This window comes from Mustelus asterias, chromosome 8, assembly GCF_964213995.1.
Source record: "Mustelus asterias chromosome 8, sMusAst1.hap1.1, whole genome shotgun sequence".
NCBI classification, from domain to species: domain Eukaryota; kingdom Metazoa; phylum Chordata; class Chondrichthyes; order Carcharhiniformes; family Triakidae; genus Mustelus; species Mustelus asterias.
The window spans coordinates 58081083-58102553 of record NC_135808.1 but is presented as its reverse complement, the minus strand read 5'-3'; the positions used below and the strand labels follow the sequence as shown (position 1 = coordinate 58102553).

At 43.4% G+C, this 21471-nt stretch overlaps 1 protein-coding gene across 1 annotated transcript in view; it reads right to left on the bottom strand.

Moving 5' to 3' along the window:
* pappa2 (pappalysin 2) overlaps positions 1–21471 on the bottom strand; it is a 416756-nt gene that overhangs the window by 151257 nt on the left and 244028 nt on the right. Inside the window, exons 13-15 of the mRNA XM_078219173.1 lie at positions 19205–19418; positions 17988–18153; positions 9628–9805 (exon numbers count right to left, since the gene is read on the bottom strand). Coding sequence (XP_078075299.1) covers positions 9628–9805; positions 17988–18153; positions 19205–19418 — 558 coding nt within the window. The remainder of the gene's footprint in view (positions 1–9627; positions 9806–17987; positions 18154–19204; positions 19419–21471) is intronic.

Here is a 21471-nt window from a genome sequence, read left to right as displayed (position 1 = left end):
AGCACTAAAAATGAGGCAGGCCCTTCAGGAGTATGGAGAGTGTGTGAAATGGGGCGGGGGGGCGGGGGGGGGGGGGTTGATAGTGGGGTGGTGCTACAAAAATAAATTCGGAGGGAAAAGAGAGGCCACAAATATCATTGGCAGATAGATTAAGGAAAACCTCACGGCATTTCATAAATATATTAAGAGCAAGAGGATGACCCAGGAAAGAGTGGTGCCCACTAGAGACCAAGGGGCAATCTGTGCATGGAGCCAAAGGATGTGAGCAAGGTCGTAAATGAATATTTTTCATCTGTATGCACTAAGGAGAAAGACATTGTAGCTGGAGATTTTAGTTGGGACGGTGAGGTTCTGTAGCATGTTAAGATTAATAAGGAGGAGGTATTAGATATTTTAGCAGGCACAAAGGTGCATAAATTGTCAGGACTGATGAGATGTATGCTATGGGAGGCAATGGAGGAGATTGCAGGGGCCCTGATGGAGATATTTAAATCCTCGCTGAGCACAGATGAAGTGTCAAATAACTGGAGGACAGCTACTGTGGTACCTTTATTCAAGAAGGGCAGCAGGGATAAGCCTGGTAATTATAGGCTAGTTAGTCTAACGTCAGTGAGAGGGAAACTACTGGAAAGAATTCAAGAGACAGGATTAATCAGCACTTGGAAAGGCAGGAATTAATCAGGGATAGTCAGCACAGACTTGATGTTCGGAGATCCTGTTAAACTAATTTATTTAAGTTTTTTGAAAAGGTAACTAAATATATTGATGAGGGTAGCACAGTTAATGTGGTTTACATGGACTTCAGTAAGGCCTTTGACAAGTTCCCACATGGAAGGCTGGTCCAAAGGGTTACAGCTCATGGGATCCAAGGCAAGTTGGCAAATTGGATTCAAAATTGACTTGTTCATAGGGGGTAAAGGGTGACGGTGGAGGGTTGTTTTTGTGATTGGAGGCCTGTGACCAGCAGTGTACCACAGGGATCGGTGCTGTTTCTTATTTACATGAACAACTTGGATGTGAATGTAGAAGGTATAATTAGTAAGTTTGCAGATGACATGAAAATTATTGGTGTTGTTGATAGTGAAGAGGATAGTCTTAGGTTACCAGCTGATATTGGTCAGCTGGTAAATTGGACAAAGCACTGGCAGATAGAATTTAATCTTGAAAAGAGTGAGGTGATGCATTTTGGAAGGTTGAATAAGGGTAGGATATATAAGAACATAAGAACATAAGAAATAGGAGCAGGAGTAGGCCATCTAGCCCCTCGAGCCTGCCCCGCCATTCAATAAGATCATGGCTGATCTGACGTGGATCAGTACCACTTACCCGCCTGATCCCCATAACCCTTAATTCCCTTACCGATCAGGAATCCATCCATCCGCGCTTTAAACATATTCAGCGAGGTAGCCTCCACCACCTCAGTGGGCAGAGAATTCCAGAGATTCACCACCCTCTGGGAGAAGAAGTTCCTCCTCAACTCTGTCTTAAACCGACCCCCCTTTATTTTGAGGCTGTGTCCTCTAGTTTTAACTTCCTTACTAAGTGGAAAGAATCTCTCCGCCTCCACCCTATCCAGCCCCCGCATTATCTTATAAGTCTCCATAAGATCCCCCCTCATCCTTCTAAACTCCAACGAGTACAAACCCAATCTCCTCAGCCTCTCCTCATAATCCAAACCCCTCATCTCCGGTATCAACCTGGTGAACCTTCTCTGCACTCCCTCCAATGCCAATATATCCTTCCTCATATAAGGGGACCAATACTGCACACAGTATTCCAGCTGCGGCCTCACCAATGCCCTGTACAGGTGCATCAAGACATCCCTGCTTTTATATTCTATCCCCTTCGCAATATAGGCCAACATCCCATTTGCCTTCTTGATCACCTGTTGTACCTGCAGACTGGGCTTTTGCGTCTCATGCACAAGGACCCCCAGGTCCCTTTGCACGGTAGCATGTTTTAATTTGTTTCCATTGAGATAGTAATCCCATTTGTTATTATTTCCTCCAAAGTGTATAACCTCGCATTTATCAACGTTATACTCCATTTGCCATATCCTCGCCCACTCACTCAGCCTGTCCAAATCTCTCTGCAGATCTTCTCCGTCCTCCACACGATTCACTTTTCCACTTATCTTTGTGTCGTCTGCAAACTTCGTTACCCTACACTCCGTCCCCTCCTCCAGATCATCTATATAAATGGTAAATAGTTGCGGCCCGAGTACCGATCCCTGCGGCACGCCACTAGTTACCTTCCTCCAACCGGAAAAACACCCATTTATTCCGACTCTTTGCTTCCTGTCGGATAGCCAGTCCCCAATCCACTTTAACACACTACCCCCAACTCCGTGTGCCCTAATCTTCTTCAGTAGCCTTTTATGGGGCACCTTATCAAACGCCTTTTGGAAATCCAAAAACACCGCATCCACCGGTTCTCCTCCATCAACCACCCTAGTCACATCTTCATAAAAATCCAACATGTTCGTCAAGCACGACTTTCCCCTCATGAATCCATGCTGCGTCTGATTGATCGAACCATTTCTATCCAGATGCCCTGCTATCTCCTCTTTAATAATGGATTCCAGCATTTTCCCTACTACAGACGTTAAGCTGACCGGCCTATAGTTACCCGCCTTTTGTCTCCTTCCTTTTTTAAACAGCGGCGTAACATTAGCCGTTTTCCAATCAACCGGCACTACCCCAGAATGCAACGAGTTTTGATAAATAATCACTAACGCATCCACTATTACCTCTGACATTTCTTTCAATACCCTGGGATGCATTCCATCCGGACCCGGGGACTTGTCCACCTTCAGTCCCATTAGTCTACCCAGCACTGCCTCTCTGGTTACATTAATTGTATTAAGTATTTCTCCTGCTGCCAACCATATACCATGAACGGTAGGTCCCTTGGGACTATTGAGGAACAAACAGACCTTGGTGCACAAGTCCATAGATCCCTGGAAGTGGCAGCACAAGTAAATAGGATGATGACGGAGACATACAGGATGCTTGCCTTCATTAGCCGGGCATAGATTAGCAAAGAGATGTTGGTACAACTTCATTAAAAAATGGTTAGGTGACAGATGGAATACTGTGTGCAGTTCTGGTTGCCACACTATTGGAAAGACATGATGGCATTGGAGAAAGTGCAGAGGAGATTTACCAGGATGTTGCCTAGGATGGAAAGTTTCAGCTATGAGCAGAGGCTGGGTTTATTTTCCCCGGAGCAGAGGAGGCTTAGGGATGATCTGACAGCGATATACAAAATTATGAGAGGCATAGATAGGGTAGATCGTAAGAATATTTTCCTCATGGCAAAAGTGTCTAAGACCAGAGGGCATAGATTGAAGGTGAGAAATAAGTGGTTTAGAGGAAATATTTTTTCACCCAGAAGGTGGTGGAAATATGGAACATGCTGCTTGGGGGGAGGTAGAGGCAGGGACTCTTGCAACATTTAAGAAGTATCTGGATGAGCACTCAAATCACCAAGGCATAGTAAATGGAATTAGTATAGATGGATATTTGATGGTCAGCACAGACATAGTGGGCCGAAGGGCCTGTTTCTGTGCTGTATGAATCTATGACTCTGGGAAGTTGGCCAATTAAAGCAAGCACAGAGTAAACAAAAAGGGAAAACATGATCAATAAATCCCGGCTGCCTAGCAAAGTGGCTGCCGCAAAATAAAACTCCAAACAAAACAATACCTTAATCTATTTATATTACCAATCAATCAACAAAAATAAGTGATAGTGTTTTATAGATCAAGATTAATAGAAACTCAATGTACCTGTACATACCATTATTGCAGGCTGGCTACCAGCCAAGTCCCTCACCTCATAACACAGGCCGTATCTCAAGATTTAGCTTTATACCTGCTCATAGCCGCAGACATGGGGAGAATGTGCAAACTCCACAGAGACAGTGACCCGAGGCCAAAATTGAACCCAGGTCCCTGGCACTGTGAGGCAGCAGTGCCGCCCCACAAATGGCCACTGTAAAAGCTGACTGCTTGCCCAAATTGCAAGCTGTTATCAAGTTGGGAACACAGGAAATGTAGGAACAATGTTAGGTCACTCAGCCCCTCCGGCCTGTCCCTCCATTCAGTTAGATTATGATCCATCTACATCTGAACTCCAATCACCTGTTTCAGCTCTGTAACCTCAATATCCTAACCAAACAAGAAAAGTCTACAATCCCAGTTCTGAAATTTTCAACCAACCAACAACCTCAGCAACTTTTCAGTGAAGCGTTTTCCAGATTTCCCCTGCCCTCTGTGTCGAAGTGCCTCCTGACATCACTGCACTGAACAACCTCATTGTAATTTTAGAATTCCCTTTCTTCTGAGTTCTCCTGCCACAGGAAATAGTTTGTCTCCATCTACCCCGTCACATCGTGTTAAAACACCTCATTTAGATTGGCCTTAGTCTTCTATACTCACAGGAATACAAGTCTAGTCTGTGAAACCTATCCTCATAATTTAACCCTTTTAGCCCCAGTTATCATTCAAGTGGTGCCAGAATAGATTGCAGTATCCCAGATAGAATATAACTAGTTTATATAACTGTCTCAGGTCGGGAATTGGTTTAGCTCAGTTGGCTGGACAGCTGGCTAGCGATGCAGAGTGATGCTAACAGCACGGGTTCAATTCCCATACCGGCTGAGTTATTCATGAAGCTCCTGCCTTTTCAACCTTCCCATTGTCTAATCCTCAGGTTAAATCACCACCACCCCCTTTGAGGGGGACAGCAGCCTATGGTCATTAGGGACTTCACTATAACTATCTCATATCATCACCCCTTTGTATTGCAGACCCCTTGAGATAAAGGGGGCAACTTTGCATTCATCCTTTTATTTATCTTTTAAATTTTTTCAGAGATTTCTGTACTTAAAATCTCTCTGCTCATTCACTCCATATGCCACCGTTTTGCCCATGCATATAATCTATCAAGGTTCATTTACTATTTGCTGCTCCTACGTATCTACACTGTGCCATCTAACTTTGTGTCATATGCAAATCTAGATAAACACCTCCCTATTATTTCATCCCAGTCATTTTTAAATATGTAGATGTAGATGGATCATAATCTAACTGAATGGAGGGACAGGTTGGAGGGGCTGAACATATCCTGAGAGACACAAGTTACTCTGATAATTGAAGGTTGATTCATTATCTCTACTCTCTGTATCTCTGTAACTAATTCCCTATCCAAGCCAGTATTATCTCCACATATAATATCTGTACTGTGACATGAGACCCTACACAGCAGAGTGTATAGTTACTGTATCCTGCTATTCAAACATCAACAGCACACTTCTGAGTCTTTACAATTATCATTAACAGGTTTCCCAAGTCAGGATGATGTGGAACTTGGAATGAACTGTGGAAGTGCTGGTGTTCCCAGGCATCAGTTGCCCTTGTTCTTCTAGATGGTAGAGGTTGATGGTTTGGGAAGTGCTGCCAAAGAAACCTTAGCGAATTACTAAAGTGCATTTTGCATATGATACACACAGTGGACATATTTGACGGAATGCTCCCATGCCTTTGCCGGTTCAATGGCAGGATTCACAAAGGTGCACTCGCACCTGTAAGGACTGGCTCACTTTCAATTCTTTCACTGATCAAATAGCTTCAGTAAGCTGTGCTTCCTCCCAGGTTTCTTCGCATTCCAGTTTTATGGCAGCACCAAGATACAAATGGTTCCCAGGACTTCTCTGCATTTGAAAAATCTCCAGCACGAAAGCAGTCAGTGACTTTGCGCCACCTTCTCAGGTTCTCTCTGAGCCCCAACTACACTGGACAGCTCCCAGGGTTTCTCTGTGAGCTGCAAATCATACGAAGCGCAAATTAAAGAATTGGTTTTACAGCAGCGTGAACTTTCCACGACATCTTCTGCCGGCGCCTGCCGTGGTGGGTCGGGAAACCCACTGGAGGCCGGCACGAGACTTATTTGCATCCCACTAATGGGAGGCAGATGAAGGCCCAACCGGAATCTTCCACCCATGCCCCATTCGCCAGTGCGAAACACATCTGGAACAACATGGTGTGCAGATACTGGGACTCACCTGAACAATGCCAGGACCTGCTCCTAGAGTTCAGGATGGAGCCCAACGGTAACCCTGGATCATGGAACAACAGTGGCTGGGGGGGTTGAATCTACAGGTGGATCTTCCAGACTTGGTGTCCTGGAGGAAGTCCATCTTCCAGCCTCAGAATGTTTGTGGAGATCCATCTTCTTTCTTTAATAGTGGGTCAGTGATGTTGGGCACCTTTTCAATATGGTGCCTAAATAGACTACACACCACCAGGGCTGCCCCTCCAGGGAATATTGCATGAAACACCAGGTTACATAATTAATGAGGGAAGGACTGGAAGAGTTGGCATGTTTTCCTCCCTGCCTCTGCAGTAGGAAACACTCCACATTCCTGCCCCTGCCACAAGGCTTAGTCACCTGATGGGAGAATCCCACCCGCTGTGCCAGTGGTGGGGGAAGTGAATATTTAAGGTAGCGGAAGAGGTATCAATGAAACCATCTGCTTTGCCCTCGAGTGCTGTTGGAGTTGCACTCATCCATGTAAATGGAGAGTGTTCCATCCTAACTTGTGCCTTGCAGATGGTGGAAAAATTTTGGGGAATCATGCAGTGAGTTACTCGCCACAAATTACCCAAACTTTAATCTGTTCTTGTAGCCACAGTGTTTGTGTGACTGGTCAAGTAAGCCTGGTGATTCCAGTTAGATATAACAAGGCTTTATGAGCAGGGTCACATTGCTCAAGCAACAATTAACAGAATTAAGAATGATATCTGACCCAGGGCTGCTCAAGGGTGTGCTGCAAGGCCAACTTCAGTCTCCCACCATTGAAAGTCTGCAACCTTCCAGCAGCCATGCTGAGCTCAGTGGGATAGCACTGCACTGGAGCACTAAGTTAGGCCAAGATATCCACAGAACGGACATTAAGGGAATGCAGAAGGGTAATTTGGTTGAGTATTGATTGGAGTATTGGAATCATTGCTGGATAAATTCAGTATGGAATGGTGTATTTTATTTCAAGAGGACACTGTGATGGTCAATAAGAAAGGGCGGGTAAGGTGTGGAAGTATTGAGCACTGTGGATCTGCAGATCTATTTTGGGGAAAAGAGTCTGATAGTACACTCCTCATCTACCTGTTGCCCCATGGCGACATCACCCAAAAGCACTGTCTTGGTTTTCACATGCACACTGACGACACCCAGCTCTACCTCAACACCACTTCTCTTGACTCTTGCACTGAGGCTAAATGATCAGTCTGCTTATCCGATATTTAGCACTGGATCTGCAGAAATTTCCTCCAACTATATACTGGGAATATTGAAGCCATTGTTTTTGATCCCTGCTCTAAACTCAATTTCTGAGCTACCAACTCCATCCCACTCCTTGGAAACAGTTGGTGATTGAGCCAATCTGTTCACAATTTTGTTGTCACATTTGATCCTGTGATGAGCTTGCAATCTCATATTTGTGCCGACACTAAGACTGCCTGTTCCCTTCCCGTCACTTTACCACCCAACGTCACCCCTGAATCAGCTCAACTGCTGCTGAAACCCTCATTCATGCCTTTGATCCCTCTTTACTCACCTGTTCCAACATACTGCTGGCTGCTCTGCCACATTCCACCCTCTGTAAACATGAGGTCATTTAATAGTCTGGTGCTTGTGTCTGAACTCACAGCAAGTCCCATTCCCCTATCACCCCTGTGCTCAGTGACCTACATTGGCTTCCAGTCAAACAACTCGATTATAAAATGCTCATCCTTGTTTTTAAATTTCTTCCTTTCTTTGTAATCTCCTCCAGCCCCACAATCCTCCAAGCTATCTGAGCTCCTCTAATTCCGGCAGCCTGATCGCCAATTTTAAGTTGCTCCAGCATTGGTAACTGGATCTTCAGTTGCCAACATCCCAAACTCTGGAATTCCCTCCCTACACATTTCCCATCTCTTTCCTTTTTAAGATACTTTTAAAAATTCTTCTGTTAATGTCTTATTAATTAAGGTCCAATGGCAATAAATTAATTAAATGGTAATTACATTGATAAGGCAATTGAATTGTTCAACAGGTGATGGGTGTTGGTCCACCTATAAATAGGGACATGTTTAATTTAATTGTTTGGTTGTTTTAGAACCATAGAAATCTTACAGTGCAGAAAGGGGGGATTCGGCCCATTGAGTCTGCACTGACAACAATCCTACCTAGGCCCTATCCCCATAACTCCGCATATTTACCCTGCTAATCCCTCTAACCTACGCATCCCAGGACACTAAGGGGCAATTTAGCATGGCCAATGCACCTATCCCACACATCTTTATTTAAAACATCAGTATAAATGGGTGCATTCTGTGCCTGGTGGGTGCCAGGGGGGCTGGGGTGCTTGATCGACCCCGATAATCACCTTTCCTTTCTGATTTGTTCTCGTTTGCTGCAGTATTCCTGTACCAAAGAGTAAGGGCCGCTCTTTACATTTTTCTTTTAGTTTGTTTAATTTATTTCAATTTGTTTAACCAAAACAGTATAAATAGAGGCATACTTAGTTTAATTGGTTGTTCATTTTACTCGAAAGAGTATAACTGGAGACACTCCATGCTTGGTGGGCAACGCGAGGACTAGGGTGCTTTACTGACCTTGCTAATCACATTTTAATTTAACCTTTATAAATTTCCTTTGTGTTTTTAATTGCAGTTTCCCCTTAAAGGGTTTCCCTTTAATTTGTTCATTTGACATTATGTTAATCAGTCAATTTGTTCCTGTTTCTACTTGGCTCATTCAAAAAGAGTATAAATGGGAACGGCTGGAACACTGAAGGCAGAAGGAACCGGGAGAGTCTGTGATTTTGCTGAGCTGTCTGGGAAATAAAGGTATTCAAGTTACAGGCTAGCTTTGAACTCAGACTTCCTCAACATATAATTATTAGAATTAACATCTTTGACCAAGCTTTCGGTCATCTGACCTAATACTCTTTTTGTGGCTTGGTGTCATATGTTAAATGGGCTTGTGAGGCACTTGGGGCATTCTTCAAAGGTGCTATGAGTTGTGCACCTTGTGTCACTCGAGGCATTGTACACCAGGTGTTTTGTACTCACACTGCAGCCTGAGATTAGTAATTTGATACAGAACAGGGATTAAACCTAGAAACGTTTGTTTGGTTCAGTTGGGCAGCATTATTTCGAACAACCGTTTGTTTATTTATTAGTGTCACAAGTATGCTTACATTAACACTGCAATGAAGTTACTGTGAAAATCCCCCAGTTGCCAGAGAATTTAGCATGGTCAATGCAGTTCACCACATGTCTTTGGGACTGTGGGAGGAAACCGGAGGAAACCCATGCAGACTCGTGCACACACAGTACGTGCAGACTCTGCACACACAGTAACCCAATCCAGGAATCGAACCCGAGTCCCTGGCATTGTGTGGCAGCACTGCTTACTACCGTGCCACCATGCCTCCCAATTGTTTGGGGGTGGGGAGAGGCTGACTTTCTGATGCTTTCTTTCTAATATATTTACGCATCAGCAAATCACACTGAGATTTCATGCTCCCATTTAAAAGCTTCCATTATTTGAAGCAAAGTTCTGAATGATTGTACTCTTGTACCTTGCAGTTTGGCTGGTGGATTGCAGGAGAAGATGCATTGCTTTCCATAGGTGGTGCCCTCTGGGCAGAAGAAACTGGCATGGTAAACATGTGACTGGTCAGGATATCCACAGTTGATGGGGTCACAGGTCACAGTTCGGTCCCATTTTCCGTACTTGCAAATAAGGGAAACCTCTCTCTAAAAGACACAAAATTAAAAAAATGTAATTGTTATGATCAGTCACGCTTCTTCGAAGCATCAGTACAGAATATTCTGGAATTCTTTAAAATCTAATAATGCAAAATGACATTTTCAAAAGAGCCTGAAGGGGATACAGTACAATACTCATAATTCTTGCGCAAGATATGTGCTTGGGAATAAGCTCTCAAACTAATTTTTCCTTTTTTAACTCCTTTCAAATGAACTGAGTCAATATTTAGTTACTCTACTGAATAAAAATACCGCTCATCAAACACTCAATGGAATATTACAGATTCAATCCCATTGGAAAAATAACAGGGGAATGCAGCTAACCAATATTGGACAACACAGATTGCACATCTTATCCTGGACAAGTGGCTTAGGATGGATTCAAAATCAGGAGCCCATTGATCTATTTAATTCTGTTCATCTCTGACCCTCCAATCTGCTGCCCTGAAATGCAATTTCTCTATTTTTTTCATTCGTTCATAGGATGTGCTGGCCGGGCCAGCATTAATAACCTTCCTTAATTGCCCTTCTGAATGGCTTGCATTTTAAGAGTCAACCACATTGCTATGGATTTGGAATCATATGTAGGCCAGATTGGGCAAGGACAGCAGATTTCCTTCTCTAAAGGACATCAGTGAATCTGATTGTTCATGGTTATTTTACAATTTTATTAAATTCAAATTTCACCATCTGCTGTGGTTGGATTTGAACCTGGGTCGTCAGGGCATTACCCTGGGTCTCTGCATTGCTAGTGCAGTGACAATACCACTACACCACTGCCTCCCCTTTCTATTTTAAGAGAGATTTACAAAATGGGAGCTTAGGTGCATAGCCTCTAGTTTGTAACATTGTCTATTCTCATTCAAAGGGATCATCGTATACTATTGGTAGTATCCTCTCATTTTCCTCTCAGCTATTGTGAAACGATGATATTGTGATGTTTTAATCAACATATCACAGGAATGAGAACAGAAAAACAACACAAAAATACAAGGCAGCCTTGATCATATCCCAAAAGACTACAGCTCTTCCTATGTGAAGTTGTTCATTTTGGAAGGGAGAACAAAAGCATAGAGTATTATTTAAATGAAGAAAAATTACGGAAAGCTGCAACAGAAAGGGACTTGGGGTTACTTGCGCATGAAACACAGATAGCCAGCACACAGGTGCAGCAGGTAAACAGGAAGGCTAATGGAATGTTGGTCCTTATTTCAAGGGGGTTGGAGTATAAGAGTAGGGAAGTCTTGCTGCAACTGTACAAGATACTGGTGAGACCACACCTGGAGTACTGCCAGCAGTTTTAGTTCCCTTATTTAAGGGAAGATATCATTTCATTGGAGGCACTTCAAAGAAAGTTCACTAGGATGATCCCTAGTATGAAGAGATTGTCTTATGAGGGAAGGCTAAATAAATTGGGGCTCTACTCATTGGAATTTGTTTCAATGAGATCATCTCTCATTCTTCCATTCTTGACAGGATAAATGCCGAGAGGATGTTTCCCCTCATGGGAGAGTCTAGGTCCAGAGGGCATAATCTCAGAATAAATTTAAGTCTTGAGATGAGGAGGAATTTCTTGTCTCAAAGGGTTGTGACTCATTGGAACTCCTTGCCACAGAGAGCTGTGGGGGCGGGGGGGGCGGGGAGGTGTCCTTGTGTATATCGTGTATAAGGCTGAGATAGATAGATTTTTGATCAGTAAGTGAATCAAGGATTATAGGGAAAGGGCAGGAAAGTGGACGTGATGAATGTTGGATCGCCATGATCTTTTTGAATGGTGGAGCATGCTTCAGGGGCTGAACTGCCTACTCCTGTGCTGTTTCTTGTGGAGTTCCTATCCACTCTCAAATCCCAACTGCCTGCACCTCTTTCTATCTACTCTCATTGTGTAGGAAGCAAATTTTCACAAACTGACACCTATGTCAGACTCCTATTTATTGACTACAGCTCAGCCTTCAACACCATTATTCCTATGAAACTCATCTCCAAACGCCATGGCCTGGGCCTCGGCTCCTACCTCTGCAACTGGATCCTGAACTTCCTAACTCACAGACCACAATCAGTAAGAATAGGCAACAACACCTCCTCCATGATCATCTTCAACACCGGTGCCCCACAAGGCTGTGTTCTCAGCCCTCTACTATACTCCTTATACACCAATGACTGTGTGGCCACATTCCTCTCCAACTTAATTTTCAAGTTTGCTGACGACACTACCTTAGTAGGTCAGGTCTCAAACAATGACAAGACAGAGTATAGGAATGAGATAGAGAATCTGGTGAATTGGTGCAACGACAATAATTTCTCCCTCAACAAAATGAAGGAGATTGTCATCGACTTCAGGAAGTGTAGTGGAGAACATGCCACTGTCACGGGCATTCAGCCTTGGATCTTCAGGTAAGCGTTCTCCAAGGCGGCCTTCACGACACACGACAGCGCAGAGTCGCTGAGCAGAAACTGATAGCCAAGTTCCGCACACATGAGGACGGCCTAAACTGGGATGTTGGATTTATGTCACATTATCAGTAACCCCCACAGCTTGCCTCCTTGGCTTGCAGAATTTCACTGGCTGTTCTGTCTGGAGACAATACACATCTCTTTAACCTGTGTTGAATGCTCCCTCCACCCACATTGTCTGTACATTTAAGACCTGGCTGGCTGTAGAGATTTGCATTCTAATCAGTATTCTGTAATTTGATTTCTGTGTCTATTTGCACTGTTTGAGAACAGATAACCACTCCATCTGACGAAGGGGCAGCGCTCCGAAAGCTTATGGTATTTGCTACCAAATAAACCTGTTGGACTTTAACCTGGTGTTGTGAGACTTCTTACTGTCTATGTCAACAGGGACGAAGTAGAAATAGTCAAGAGCTTCAAGTTTTTATGTGTCCAGATCACCCACAACCTGTCGTGGTCCCCCCATGCCAACACTATAGTTAAGAAAGCCCACCAACACCTCTACTTTCTCAGAAGATCAAGGAAATTTAGCATATCAGCTACGACTCTCAACAACTTTTACAGATGCACCATAGAAAGCATTCTTTCTGGTTGTATCACAGCTTGGCATGGCTCCTGCACTGCACAAGACCACAAGAAACTACAAAAGGTCGTGAATGTAGCCCAATCCATCATACAAACCAGCCTCCCATCTATTGACACTGTCTGACTTCCCGCTGCCTTGGCAAAGCAGCCAGCATAATTAAAGACTCCACACACCCCGGACATTCTCTCTTCCACCTTCTTCCGTCAGTAAAAAGATACAAAAGTCTGAGGTCACGTACCAACCGACTCGAGAACAGTTTCTTCCCTGCTGCCATCAGACTTTTGAATGGACCTACCTTGCATTAAGTTGATCTTTCTCTACACCTTAGCTATGACTGTAACATTACATTTTGCACTCTCTCGTTTCCTTCTCTAAGAATGCATTGTCTATACAGCGCACAAGAAACAATACTTTTCATTGTATACTAATACATGTGACAATAATAAATCAAATCAAATCATTGTATAGAATTTCAATGGACAACATATTTCTTCCCATTGAATCTACTATTTAAAATTCCCAAAACAATATTAAATATCACGTAATGGCTATGTTAAAGCTTTCACTTAGTAAGAATAATGCATTATCAAATTCTAAACACATTGGAGAAAAATGTGTCTATTTTCTTTTAATAGATCTGAGAACCCGTTTTTCAATCTACAGCACATAGAAAGGCTGATCCAAGCTACATTTTTTGGCAAAGAACTGATGCATTTATCACAATTCAGCACATTCACTTCAAAACTCTTAGTTGTTCATTGCCGTTTCTGGCATTTCTGCCTTTTATCAGATTGATAACTTCAAAACACAAAGGAATTGTTTTCCCCATTGTGGATCTCAGATGCAGAGCCAATACCTGTAATGAAAAGAAGACTGAAAACCAGATAAAGATCCTGTCCAAAAGCTCGTAGACTGTATCAGGGAAATAGGTCCGAAATAAAATAGAGACTGACATACTTCTGAGATCCTAAGAAAGAGTGAGGCATGGGGAAGGTGACACAATGTTCCTCACTTTAACATCACTATTCTGCAGCTAAAATCATAGAATCCTACAATGCAGAAAGAGGTCATTCAGCCCATCGAGACTGCACTGACAACAATTCCACTCAGGCCCCACTCCCTTAACCCCACGTATTTACCTTCCTAGTCTTTCTGACATTAAGGGGCAATTTAGGATGGCCAATCCACTTAACCTGCACAGCTTTGGAGTGTGGGAGGAAACTGGAGCACCCGGAGGGAACCCACACAGACACACGGAGAATGTGCAAACTCCACACAGACAGTCCACACAGGCCAGAATTGAACCCTGATTCCTGGCACTGTGAGGCAGCAGTGCTAACCACTCTGCCACCTTGCCAAATCACTATTTATTTTTTTACATTGCCTGCCTTTACCACATACTATAAACATCCACTTGTCATCTGCCATCACATGTATTAATTCCATCTTTATATCATTTCTTCCCAAAGTTGATTGAGGAATATTCTCTAAACATTGCCTGGTGGACAGATGAACAATGGTTTGGATAACAATTCCATTTCATATTTAGAAGAATTGGGAAATCAAAAAGCAATTAAATGCCAAATATTGGATATATATGGTTTAATTTTTTGAGGATCTTTTCCATAGCTATCCAAAGAACTAACAGTGCAAATGGTCCCAGGCTAGCCAAAGCAGAAATATCTTCCATTGCCAGGAACATAATGAACATAAAGTAATTTCATTCATTTTTGTTCTTCTAACTGATCCCCAGTCAGGTTGATCAGTGTTGGACTCATCAGGCATCAAAACCTTCACCAAGTTCAAAGGTTGGATTGTTCAAGCACAATGGTCATGCCACTGGCTTTGCAGGTTAGTTAATAGGCAGTGAGAGGAGATATCCGGAACAACTTTCACATTGACAGCTAGTCCCCTGCTGGACCAATGAGCATCAGGTATCTCCATTGATTGGACACAGGAATGGTAGGAACAATGACATTCCATTTTAGAAATTGTTTGCTGATACATCAGCAAAATCAAAAGATCCCTACAGTAGTAGGTCACTCAAGAGCTCATCAGCCAACCATAGTCTAAGAAACAGTAGAAAATCGTAACATTTCTTTGAAGCAGTGGATCCTGAATCTCAACTAAAGTACAATCACTCTAAATGCTTACAGCTGCAAGAAGCAGCCAATAATAGGAAATTGCCTTTCATGTTGATTTTAGCATATTTATTCGGTGTTTCTCTGTGAGGGTTACATATCAAGGTCTCAGAGTTTCACTTGCAAGCACCATCTCAGGGCAGATTAGGGAATCTGCCTAGCCCTCCCATTTAAGGAGGCTAAAACAACACTCAATACTTAGACCCAGCAACATGTAATTGCAGCATCTAGCGAAAGTTGGAGACATCCCAGATGGAACCGTCCCAAGATAAGATCATAGAAACCAGGTGCCAGATTGTCCAGGGGTTAGTATACCTTGCCAGCATATTCTTCCCCAAATGCAAACCCAGCTGGCATTTTCTAGTGTTTGAAGAAAGATCAAAGCAAGAGTTTATTTAAGTACATTGGAGCTTTGTAAACCAGTATGCCAGACAATTCATGAGCTCTGCTCAATAGGACCCGCTAGCTGATAATCCACCAAGACATTGGGAGAAGGGAAAAATTGATCCACAGAAATCGCACTTGCTTTTCAAACAGATGATTTTCCAACATGAGGAGGACTTCGTTACAAAGAATTAAGTCCTCAGGAAATTCAGTGGCACATCAGAGATGAGTAATGGTTAGTTGGTTATCTGGAAACTTAAGGTATGATATTGTTCTGCACAGTTACGAAGCTTGTCGGTGTATAGATCAAACAATAGAAGTGTTTGGGGCAGCAAGGTGGCACAGTGGTGTGCACTACTGCCTCACAGCGCCAGGGACCCAGGTTCAATTCCTGGCTTGGGTCACTGTCTGTGTGGAGTCAACACGTTCTCCCCGTATGTGTGGGTTTCCTCCAGGTGCTCCGGTTTCCTCCCACAGCCCGAAAGACGTGCTGGTTAGGTGCATTGGCCATGCTAAATTCTCCCTCAGTGTACCCGAACAGGCGCCGGAGTATGGCGACCAGGGGATTTTCACAGCAACTTAATTACAGTGTTAACATAAGCCTACTTGTGACAATAAACAGATAATTAAACTTAAACTCATTGGCAAAGATTTTCTGGACCACCCGGTGGATTTTCTGATGGCGGAAGTGGCTCACTTTGGCCGCTGGCGGGATCTTCTGGTCCCACTGACGTCATGGCCATTTGCATTGCTCACCCGTCACATCACCAGGGAATCTGCAGTGGAGGGTCACCTCTGGCAGTACCGGAAGATCCCACTGGTGGGAAGGGCTGGAAAATCTCGGCCATTGGATTTGAAAAGCCTACTGTAGGCACACACTCAATTGAAAATGTCAATAATAATTGATCTGACCAGCAAGAGGGAGGGTGGACCCTTATCAAAACAAATCTTTCTACATAGGGCAGCAAATGCACCTATCTTTCTGCTTCATGTAACGTCAAAGGATTCCAACTCTGAAAAGAATTGCACTTCAAAAAGAACTTCATTAACTGGAAAGCAATTTGATGTTAGCATGCGCAGGGTTTAAAAGGAAACACGGATTGGTAGTGCATGTGTCCGCTTCCTTCTTAGTATTTTGGGCAAAAAAAGAGAGGTAGTGCAGTACATACAAGAACTAAGATTTTTATAACTCCTCACCGAATGCATCAGTCTTAATTTTCAGATCCGATCTTCTGGTTAGACAGCCAAACCATTATCTCTCAGGAAGTGAGAACCTGACTCAGACCAATGGAAAATTCAGTCACCTGGACTATCCAAGCCATGGTTGTTCATCAAAAAAGTTGAATGTCCAGATTTACAGCAAGAATTAACTGAGACTATTGTGGCACCCAGAGAACCTGGAACCCGCACTATGGTTTTTTAAAAAATCCTTCTTGGGATGCGGGTGTCACTGGCAAGGCCATAATTTGTTGCCCATCCTTAAATGCCCTTGAACCAAGTGCCTTGCAACACCATTTCAGATGGCCATTAAGGATCAATCATACTACTGTGGATCTGGCGTCACATGTAGGCCAGACCAGGTAAGGACAGCAGATTTCCTTAGTAAAGCAGATGGGCTTTTACAACATTCAGAAATGGTTTCATAATCACCATCCCTGACACTAGCTTTTCAATTCAACATTTATTAATTGAATTTAAATTTCACCCGCTGCCATGGCAGGATTTGAACCCTCGTCCCCAGAGCATTAGCCTGGGCCTCCGAATTACTGGCCCAGTAACATTAGCACTGTGCCACCATCTTCCACTGTGTAAATAGCTAATAATGGATGACATCATACCACTTTGCTGAAGACTGCAATATGAATCAGTATATTTCATTGGACTTGGCAGCTTAGACCATTAAGATGACTGGCCTTTCATAGCATTGTGAATTTGGGATGGCAGATGCTGGAGGACATAGTTTGGATAATCCAGGTGACTGAATTTTCCATTGGTCTGAGTCAGGTTCTCTCTTCCTGAGAGATAATGGTTTGGCTGTCTAGCCAGAATATCGGATCTAAAAATTAAGACTGATGCATTCAGTGAGGTGTTTTAGAGTGCGTGCACTGATTTATCGAAAAGATCACGGCCAATCATGATTTGGTTAGATTTTAACAGCTGGGCCCACTGATTTGGGTTTGTTTCAGGTTCAGTCTCTCAGAATGGCACTTTATGCCAAATTTAAGGTCACATTGTCTTCTTCCATGGGGCAGCACGGTGGCACAGTGGTTAGCACTGCTGCCTCACAGCGCCAGGGACCCGGGTTCAATTCCAGCCTCAGTCAGTGTGGAGTTTGCACGTTCTCCTTGTGTCTGTGTGGGTTTTCTCCGGGTGCTCTGGTTTCCTCTCACTCTCCAAAGATGTACGGGTTAGGTTGATTGGCCATGTTAAATTGCCTCTTAGTGTCAGGGGGATTAGCAGCGTAAATACGTAGGGTTCTGGGGATAGGGTCTGGGTGGGATTGTGGTCGATGCAGACTCAATGGCTGCCTCCTGCACTATAGGGATTCTATGATTCTAAACAACCATATCATGATTCTTTTTGACAGAGATTAAAGAACACATACCTGAAGAGGGACAAGGTGTTTGCCACATGCGGTCTTCAAAGACAATCCTTTTGCACAGGCGACATGGCATTCCACTTGCACGCTGTGGCCCACAGTGCAGTTGACAGTTGCATGCACCACTGTCAGAGTTTCACACTGGTCTTGACCATTGGAACATCGCACACAGCTGGAACAGAGATGAGGTGTAAGGGTTAATCAAAAGTCCAGGTTTACAGGATGGATTGTTGCTATCGGGCCCATTCAGTGAATGGTGAAATCTGGTGACTGAACATAACGAGAGGCAAAGGAAATAAATGGTTTTACTGGTTTGGAGGAGTAGTGAAAGCAAAATATTCAATAATTTGCTGATGTTGGCCTCAAATTTGTTATCCTAAAGGTTAAGTGGAAGGATGGTGTTAAGTTGTGCACTGACTCTGATGATAAACTGGAGTCTTCACTAATCGCTTCAGGTCAGATAGGAAGCCTCTCATTTCTGGCAGATTACATTGGTTTAAAGCTGTTGGCTGAAGAAAAGATTAATGAATTTTGTGTCAGTTTGCATTTTAAGAATCAAGTCTGCGGCGTGGTCTCAGATACTGGGCATTGATTTCTGGATCTCGGTTTTAAATCTAGCCCAGGCTGAGGGGATGACAGTCTCCCCTCTATCTGAGGTTGTAAGCGTCTACATAGTATGGGGTAAGCAGTATCAATCCAGCTTCTTAGAAGAAGCAGACACCTCACAAAATGCCCTTAATGCAGAACTAATTTCAGCTGAGTGGTGGAGTATTATTTTGCATCCAACCCTTGCTACGGCTACCTTGGGAAAACTCAACACTTTCACAAAGTTCTCAAAGTGCTCCATTGATTAACAAGTCTTCATCTTGCAAAGTAAAATTTATTTGTTTGTGTCACAAGTAGGCTTACATTAATACTGCAATGAAGTTACTGTGAAAATTCCCTAGTCCGCCACACTCCAGCGCCCGTTCGGGTACACTCGGAGAATTTAGCATGGACAATGCATCTAACCAGCACGTCTTTCAGACTGTGGGAGGAAACTAGAGTATCCGGAGGAAACCCATGCAGACACTGCACTGACAGTGACCCAAGCCGGGAATCGAACCCAAGTCCCTGGCGCTGTGAGGCAGCAGTGCTAACCACTGTGCCACCATGCCACATCCATGGATTATTACAAAGGGCTCAGCCATAAAGACTTACAGCTAGGAATATAGAAGCAGTACCTGTGCTTGTGTTTCTTGTATCCCTCTTGCTGTACACAGTTGAACATGGCGGGAGAATTGAAGTGACTGTATGTGCGCAGAGCTATCCCAGAGACTGCTATGAGTGGCGAGGACAGGTTCAGCAGCATTGATGCCGTCTTATAGAAGTGGGGGCTGTGGTTGTAAGTCACATTTATAATCAGTGGGTTCCTCTGGCAGTTCAGCTCATGAGTACCTGGAATCCAATAAGACAAGCATATTAAACGGGGAAGACAACCTGAGTGAAAAAGAACCATGCAGTGTTCATTTTATCCCCTTCATCTTGGATGATGGCAAGACGACCAGTAAATTATCAAACTCAAGTGTACAGATCCAATTAGACCTAATTAACTGATTGATGATTGAGTGCTTCTAACTGCAATGTCTGTTCTCTTAAGTATTATCTCATTATATTACAATTTGTATATTTTGCCCCTCACCAAATTTTTCCTCTCCATTCTCGGGGTGTTGACTTCCAATCAGGATATGCATAACAAGCAGAACCTACAATCTTCGCACAAATCTCTACTTCCTACACTCAGACAGAGACTATACATTATCTGCTACCTTCCCACTGCTGTTTTACCCAGATGTTCGATATTAGCTTTCAGGTGAGCTTTGAATGTTGCGCTAGTCAGCTCCTGTGGGAAGTGGCATTCTCCAGTGAGCAGACACTTCAACCATGGGACTGGGTTTATGGATATCTTTAAAAGGCGTTTAAAGCCTCTCTGATGCAACATTTGCTTTCTTGACAATAATGAGGAGAGAATACAGATTCTAGATAGTCTCCTCTTCATTCTTTTAAAGGCTAATTTCTCCCTGGGTCACAGCTATTACTTGATCAAAAGGACATGGATAACCTGGCCTCGACTTCTGCCAATACAGCTTTCCACCTGGCATATGGGAAGTATACAGAATCTCGTTCAATGGGTACGCCCTCCTCTTTTTCACTCCTACACTCTACAATTCTGGAAAGCAGCAATGCTCTGCACTATAATGAACCTGGTCAATAGCAGATAGAGAGAATGGATGATTTATATCTCTGCCTGGAGCCGGGACCTAAACAACCATGGAAAAAGAGGAAACTATAGACAGACATATTGCTAATGATTGCATAACACACGGTTGCAGCAACATGTATTTTGCATACTTAAAAAGGAATGCGTGTCCCACAAATGTATTCCTTACATTCTAAACATCTTTAATAGCGACACCACTACAAGTGTGAACATTTCTGATTCACTATTTTTATTCTTCAGAACTGCTGCATGGAACCAAATAATTTGCACAAAATACAACCAACCCTGTCCATGTCCAATGTCCATGCCTGTAAACACTCCAGCAAAAATGTCAAAGAGAGGAAATCCTAGCCATTTCTAGTTCCTTTTTGTAGTCAGGTCTGCAAAGGCCAGTGGTAGTCTGTGTCAGCTATGGCTCAGTGTTAGCGTTCTTGTTTCTTAGTCAGAAGTTCATGGGTTCAAGTACCATTCTGGAGACTGGAGCACAAAATCTAAGTTGATAATTCACTACAGTACTCAGGGAGTGCCTTATTGCCTTTCTGAGGAGGTGATAAAGTAAGATCCCATTTTCCCCACTCACGTGGATGTGAAAGAAACCATAGTATTATACAATGACCAAGAGCTTTCTCTCAAAGCCCTGTTCAAATCCTATCCCTCGACCTGGTCACATCTTATTGCTGTCCGTGGAACCTCGCTGCGTGCAAACTGGCTGCCATGTTTCCCTAAGTTGCAACAGGGGCTACTCTTAAAAAGCACTCACTGGCTGTGAAGCATTTGAGGATGTGCAAAGTGCCACATAAATGCAAGTTATTTCTTCCCCACTAACACCACCACCCAAGCCAAGAACTAGAGTTGAATTCAGGCCTCTCCTGGTCTGTCGGACACAGTTGCACACCAGCCAATGCATCTGCCAAGTGAGCCTTCAGGGAGCTGGAACCTATTTTTAAACTTACACTTTTGCAGCTCTTTCATTGCCAGTTATGTGACTGAATGAATTTAGCGATGGATTTCTAAGTGCTGTGTGAATGTTCTAAAGTAGCTCCAGCAACAGATCATTGACAGCATAAATCATTGCTCCTCCATGTGCTGCAGCAATGAGCCACACGTGTTACGTAAATTGCCTTCATGCCTGAAGTGGATGAACATTCTACCATTCCACTTTTAACAGCTCATTTCCTTGACAAATTGAATCTGAGGAGGTTAAGCTTTATTAATTGACAGACTGCACTG